The sequence below is a fragment of the Musca domestica genome, unplaced genomic scaffold, assembly GCF_030504385.1.
Source record: "Musca domestica strain aabys unplaced genomic scaffold, Musca_domestica.polishedcontigs.V.1.1 72, whole genome shotgun sequence".
NCBI lineage: Eukaryota > Metazoa > Arthropoda > Insecta > Diptera > Muscidae > Musca > Musca domestica.
The window spans coordinates 1,938,660-1,946,590 of record NW_026712388.1 but is presented as its reverse complement, the minus strand read 5'-3'; the positions used below and the strand labels follow the sequence as shown (position 1 = coordinate 1,946,590).

The window sequence follows — 7,931 nt, the reverse complement described above, 5'->3', positions numbered from 1 at the left end:
CTCTTGCACACGCATACATACATGCATAACGAAGTCAAATAAGTAAACAAAAGGCAATTTTGGCGCTTTTTTCTTTTACAAATCAGAAAAACACGCATAACAAACAGAGAGACCCAAATGAACAAGGCGCATGCTCCACAATAACAGCTGGTCTCCCACAAAAGCTTTCCGGAACCATCCCTAAAGCTTTTAAGCGACATGAAAATAAACCTTTGGCTTATATTCAGTTATCATTTGTTTGTCGGTCGGAACGGATTTATTGGCCCGAAAGAAATTCAAATCAACGAAAGTGGTTAACAACAAAGTTAAGCGTGACCGTGGCCAATGAAGTGAGGAGTAAACAAATAAAAGAAGGAGGGGGGTTGTCGTTGTTATTCCTCTGTCATTCTAGTGGGGTGTTTGATAGTTTATTGCCATACCGTACCCACTCACCAAAAAAAGGTCAATAACAAATAGTAATAATAAAGCAAAAGTGGAAATGGAAATGGAAGAAGGAAAAAAGTGCAACCAATAATACAAAATTAAAGAGGATAGAAAAACAATAACAACAACAACGGCCACAATCGACAGCCACCTTGGAGGTGGCTAACAAAATATTTCACTACATATTGGCAAGGCAATACCATTAAACATAATTAAGTGTGTGTGTGTTTGGCAAGTGTGCCTGAAAACCTAAAAGTGTATTCGAACGTTTTAATTTGTGTTGTTGGTTTGTTTGTTTTAGTGCTTTACTTCGCTGAGGGAAATGGGAGCGATTCCCCTCCTATTAAGGAAATGTTAATGTCGCTGGGAAATGAAAAGTTATTGAAAATGTTTTAGTTACCCACTTCAGTAAATGGAATAAATGAATAAATGAAAATACACGCAACTCCGAAAAAATCAGTGAAAAAGGAAAAACAGAAGAAAATAACAAAAACAAAAAAACAAACCATGTGATTTCACAAAAAACTGATGATGACACACAAAACTTCAATGTGAATTCCCATTTTTTTGGCGTTACGTACACACATACATACGTATATCGTACATCTAAAATATGCTATCATACCCATGTGTACTATGCTAAAACGAAATCTTCAAAACTTAAATATATATTGACAAACGACCAGCTAGAAAATCCATATTTGGATAAAAGCCAACAAAATTTGCTGCACCCCAAAACCTGAGAAGAATTCTTGTCATCTGCCCCTACTGCCGCTGCCACAAAGATGGCCCCAACAAGGTTTGTATAACGAGGTGGACATACAATTTACATATTTTCCCCCTGCTACTACTACTATTATTAAACTTTGCCCCAGCCTATATTATTGGCTTTATTAAAAAATTCCATAGCAAAGTCCCCCCTCACAATTCATTGGATAATTGTTAATATGCCGTCACCATGGCTTGTCGTTGAGATACGAGCATGACCTTTGAGTGTTTCAATGGAAAATTATTATCGTAGCCATCGTTGTCATAGATTCCCTTTGGGCTAGTTAACATTGCTTTGGATTTATCTAATATCTGGTTAGGGTTTGTCTGCTTGTACAAATATGAATTTAAATTAGAATTGTTTTGAGGGGGGACCGAAAATATTTCACTAAGCTGATTGGCCATCTTTAGGGTAATTTATATTCGTCAAGGATTTGAAGATCTTTTAAATTGGAAATTAAGGGCAATTTTCAATCTATATGTATAAAAGAGAAAAATGTTTGTACGTTTGCTTGTTTGTAATTTAAGGACTGAAACACTGCTAAACAGATTTTCCTGAAAATTTCCAAACACACTACAGCATAGCCTGAAAGTGACATAGGCTATATGAATTTTTAAAATTTCTCTTGGAACGGAAGATATAGCATCAGAATCCGAAATTCGGAGGTACCTTCAAAAAACTTAGTTTTTGTACGCACATATCTATTGATCGATTACAGATATAGTCGTCAAATTTGGAGAGCCTAACGGAATAACGGAGCAAAAATAGTGTCGTCAAGTTATATAATTTCCGCCGATTTCACATATCTGATGCACCAAACAGGATATGTTTAGAAGTTTAGAAGTTAAGAAGTTTACCAAATTTTTTTTGAAAGCGAGTGAGGTTTGGGTATAGCTCCCACATATATTTCAGCTGATTTCAAGTATTTTATGCAACAAACACAATATGTATGTCCGATCCCAACCCTCCAAATGGTGGAACGAATTTCGCAATTTTCAAAAGGAATTAAATCCGCTAAAAATTCTGTTACAATCTTAAAAATACCGAATGTAGCTATTATATTAGGGTCTATATGACGACGTGAACCTGCATAGGCAGCTTTGGGTTTTGAAGTTCTTAATTACAATATTTAAATGCGAAACTTAAAAAAAAATCGGTGAATAATGTCGCTTAACTCATCAAAATACCGAATATAAGGAGGTACTATTATATGGGGGCTATACGAAGACGTGGATCTGCACTGACAGTTTTCTGTCTAAGGCTGTAGTATCCATTAAGAACTTCAAAACCCAAATTTGAAAAAATTCCGGTGAATAATGTCGCTAAAATCATCAAAATACCTAATATCGGGAGGTACCGCTATCTGGGGGCTATACCAAAACGTGGACCCATTTTCAATACCAAAATTCCTGCAGATATAAAATATATGAGTAAAATGTTATCAACCTACTTCATTTTGTTTGGAAGCTAGAGTGATTTCCGCAGACGGACGGACATCTCTAAATCGACATAGAATTTTATGCTGATCAAGAATATATGTACTTTGTGGGGCTTAAAATGCATATTTTGAGGTGTTACAAACGGAATGACAAACTTAATATACCCTCCATACTATGGTGGAGGGTATAAAAAATCAATATTTATAAAAATGTAAAGAAATTGACTGACTTAAAGATTCATCAACGCCCAGACGAGACGGCTGAAGCTACAATCTTGAAATTTTGGGTAAGGGTCAACTCTTGGTCCGAAGGCCTCAGTTAAGGTTTGGTTTTTGGAAATTTGTAATAGAACGGTACGAAAAGGTATTAAATATGTTACCCTCTGTACTTGACAGTAGTAGTGCTAGAACTCTTTAATTTGGAATAAGGGTCGCTAAGGGAGTGAGTGATGAATGTACCAAAGAAATTTTGGAAATTCGCACAATAACTGTACGGAAAGTACTAAAATGTACTACATTTAGTACGATTTCGTATTGTGTGAACGATTAGAGCTAAACACTTGAAATTTGAGGTGTAGGGTTTATGTAAGACGGTTCTTTTCAAAGTGTGTACTGATGTAAACGAAAAGTACGAACCGGTACTAAATTTAGTACAATTTGAATTCGGAGGAACGGAATGATTACTATTAAGATTACAATAATGCTGAGATATGTAGGTAGTTTTACAAATTCGTATTTATGTGCACTAAATGGTACTAAATTTAGTACAATTTAAATTTTGGGTGAACCGGTATAGTTGGAATCCTGAAAATTGAAAATAAGACGTCTATTGGACTGTATGATGTAGGTAGTTATGAAAAGTTATGAAAAGGTGCTAAATATAATTCAATTTGCATTTGGAGAAACGAATGGAGCTGGAATCTCAAAATTTGAAATTAACACTCCTGGCGGAGTGTAGGATTGAAATATAGAGGAAGTTTTCGAAACTCGTACTTATGTATACTAAATAAAGTACAATTTGTATTTAGGCGAACCAAAAGGGATAGAATTCTAAAATTTGGAATTGAGATTACTACTTCCATATGTGTTCTAAATGGAGTGCAGGATATATGCACCAAAGGGTTATTGGAAATTCAAACGTTAAATTAAGGAAGTAATCTAAAATGGTACTAAACTTACAAAATGGTACCATTTGGTATTATGTCAATGAATTTGGTATAAGAATAAAGGTTGGAAATTTTATATATAAATGTGGTTTGGGAAATGTGTACTAAGGTTGCAAACTCTACTAAATGGTTCTAAATTTTGAGCTATTTGTTTTAGGGTGAACCCCTAATGAAGTGTTAGGTTAGTGATAAAGAAGTCGCTTTGGCAATTTGTACTACAAGTACACAAAAATTAATAAGTAGTACTATATTTGGTACAATTTGGTATTGGATGAACAGATAGTGCTTGAAATCTGATTAGCCTGGACTTATGGCGCTGGTTTCGGAATTGTGTGGTATAATTGTACGAAAATTTCGGAATAGTACTAAATTTGGTATTGGGTGAAGGATATGGATAAACTTCTGAAATTTGATATTTGTATTACTAATGACATCTGTGTTTGGGATTTGGCGGTGGTTTGGAAATGCATCCTATATTTGTACGAAAGGTATCAAATGGTATTGGAAGAAGAGATAGAACAGGATTTCTCAAATTTTATATTGAGGTATCTGAAATTGAGATATGAAGATAGTTTTTGAAATGTGTTCTATAATTATACGAAAATTTCGGAACAGTACTAACTTTGGTATTGGGTAAAGGAATAGGACTGGAATCCACAAATTTGATATTGAGTTCTCTCTTGGTATCTGGTGGTGGTTTTACAAATGGGAACTTTAATTAACCGAAAAGTGGTATATTTGGTACAATTTGGTGTTGTGTGACCTGATAGGGCTTGATATCCGAAATTTGACATTGCTGTCGCCGTTCATGTGCAGCCTGGACATATGGAAGTGGTTTCGGAAATGTTTACTATAATTGTGCGAAAAGTGCGGAATGGTACTATATTTGGTATTTGGGTGAAGGGATAGAGATAAAATGCTGAAAAATGATGTTTAGACTAATTGTGGTATCTGTGTGTACTATTATTGTACGAAAAGTACTAAATAGTACCAAATTTGGTATTGGGTGAATGTATAGAGCTCAAATTTGAAATTGAGGTCACTGTTGGTGTCGGTGTTAAAAATATGTAGGTTTTGGAAATGTGACCTACAATTGTACGAAAAGAAAATAGGACTAAATTTGGTATTGGGTGAAGGGAAATGCTAGAATACTCAAATTTGATATTGAGGTATCTGTTGCTATCTTAAATTGAGATATTTAGATGGTTTTGGAATATGTGATCAAGAATACTTAAATTAAGATCTCTGTTGGTATCTGAGTACTGAATGGTACTATATTTGATTTTGGATGAAGAGATAGAGATAAAATTCAGATATTTGATATTTAGATAGAAGCACTAAAGTTGTTATAGGAATTAAATCTTCAAATTTGATGATGAGTTGTCTTTTGATATCTGGAGTTGAGACATGGGAGGTTTTTATACTCTCCACCTCTCTAGAGGGTATATTAGGGTTGTCATTCGCTTTGTAACTCCTCTAAATATTCATAATAGACTCACTTTATATATATTCTGGATCAGCGTAAAATTCTAAGACGATCTAGCGATGTCCGTCGGTCTTTCTGTCTGTTGTAATCACGCTATATTTCGAACGAATTGAGATAGAAGGCTAAAATTTTGCATACATGCATAGTTTACCAGTAGGCAGGTTAAGTTCGTAAATGGGCCATGTCGGTCCATGTTTTCGTATAGCCTCCACATAACGGTATCTCCCGATATTCTGTATTTTGATGATTTCAGAAACATTAGACACCGAAATCCTTTCAAACTTCGTATTGGTAGATCTTAATGGGTACTACAACCTATGGCAAAAAAATTTCGTATGCAGGTCAACGTCTTCGTATAGTCGCCATATAACAGTTTTCACTTAAGTGGTAGTGTTCGGAATTTTTTTTTTTGAATTTTTTTAAGTTCCTTCCAAATGGTGGAGGGTATTAAAAGTTCACGGCCGAATTTAGCAATAGTTTGCAATAGTTTAGGACAGAAAAATTGGAAGTGGAAAGGTTAATTGTTACAACGAATTTAAAATTTTAAGGTGTACTTTTCACTGACGATGTTTCGGGTTCTTGCTAGTATTGTATAGAAGTTACAACAATTAGGCTACCATTTTCTACTGAATAAGCTGTAACTTAACATATGGGTTTATAGAAGGTATGTTTATCCAAGAAATATGTTTCTTGTGAACCAGATTTTAGGCATTTCGAATTGGAATCAACTAAGAAAATGACAATTTTGTTGTTATGGGGCTAAAAAAAATCCTTAGAAAATATGTTATTTATATATCAAAGCCTTGTGAAAATACGAAAATATTCGACCACACTTCGCCGCTTTTCACACACAAATTGAAATGTTTATACTCCCATTCAGAAGACTTACAAATGTATCTTCTGCAAAGTTTTAATGAAAAACGTGTTATTACTATATTAACATAAGTGACAGTACAACTTATTTTCATTTTAATTTTTGTATGTATTTTTTATTTATTTTTATTTTCAGTATCCCTTACAAAAAAAAAAGACATATCACTGAACTTTAAAAACTTTATTATTTATATTTCCTTCCCTAATTACTGCAAACTTTTTTATTACATCATTTTAATTTAATAAAATTGTAATTTTTATTATAAAAAATAAAATATTTCCACTTTAATGGCATTCTTATACAAATTAATCGCTCGCTGTACACCAACCCCTTGGGCGCAAAACATTTATCCATTCACTTGTTTTGTTCCATGTAATCAATATATTGATTAAATGTCGGTTATTTCAATGCGGGGTCTTAATGAAACAAAATGCATTGCGTTCATATGTACATAGGTGTTTTAGATAGAACGTTTTATTGTAGTTGTATGTTGTTATTATATATTTTTATACCCTCTACCATACATTGTATGGCGGGTATCCGTTTGTAACTTTCGAAATAATTATTTTAGACATAACAAATATATTCTTGATCAGCGTAAAATTCTAAGACGATTTGGCCATGTCCATCCGTCTGCCTGTTGTAATCAGCTAGAGTCAAACAGAATTAAGACAGGAAACTAAAATATTGAACAGATCAGTCTTTTGTGTGCAGGCAGATCAAGTTCGAAGATGAGCTATATCGACCCACGATATATTATAGTCCCCACATATGCTGATTTTAGCCACATTTTTCAATGGAATTGTCTGAAATTCTACACAAGGAGTTCTTTATGAGTACTTTACCCTTGGAAGAGAATTGTCGATATTCGGTATTTTTATGATTTTAGCCACATTTTTCAATGGAATTGTCTGAAAAGGAGTCCCTTCTGAGTACTTTACTTGCAGTGGAAGAGATTGTCTATAGGTTCTCGGTATCGTATAGCCCCCATATATTTTAATAATTTTTCCGGAATTGTTTCACATTTCGTATATAATATGACCATTCATCAAGTTTAGATTATTGAAAATCAGGACAGCGATATCCGTCCGTCCTCAAATGTAGTATCCGATTTGGTCCAAAATTGGTACATCGTAATATTATTATCAAAACTTAGATCAAGTTTGGAGATGGGCAATATTGGTCCACTACATCAAGTACCTCCACCACAAAAGGTCGAACTTTTCAAAGAACATATTTTACTGCACAGAAAGAGAAAGGATAATTCGATTTTGCTCAAACTTTGCAAATCCTAACACATGAATCAGTGCTAGGTCCGGTGCGAAAATTAACAATATCTGTCCACTCAACCATAAAGTGTCAAAATTTTGGATAGTTATAAGTCCTATAAAATGTGATTAAGTGTTCGATTATCTTCAAATTGCACACATCACAATATTTTCATTAACTCAATGTCTGGTGTGAATATGGAATATATCGATCTACTCCTTCCGGTATCTCCCACACAGATTGATCAAAATTTTTAATAAAAAAAAAACTCCCTAAATAAGCGTCCGATTCTTTTAAAACTTCACACATCTCAATATTTCTACTAACAGAAGATATGGTGTGAAGATGATGGATATCAGCCTACCCTTTATGGTACCTCCTTCACAAATGATCACAATTTTAAATATCTCATAACTTGCGAAACAAGTCAGCGACTCCATTCAATCTTCATATAAATTAATATTTCCTTCAAAACAGATCGAATGCCAACAGAACGGATGCCCCAG

At 34.0% G+C, this 7,931-nt stretch overlaps 1 protein-coding gene across 1 annotated transcript in view; it reads left to right on the top strand.

Moving 5' to 3' along the window:
• Window positions 1–242: 242 nt before the first annotated feature.
• LOC131806331 (uncharacterized) overlaps window positions 243–7,931 on the top strand; it is a 36,639-nt gene continuing 28,950 nt past the window's right edge. Inside the window, exon 1 of the mRNA XM_059130309.1 lies at window positions 243–1,222. Within this exon, the coding sequence (XP_058986292.1) occupies window positions 1,209–1,222 (14 nt within the window). The 5' untranslated portion in view covers window positions 243–1,208. The remainder of the gene's footprint in view (window positions 1,223–7,931) is intronic.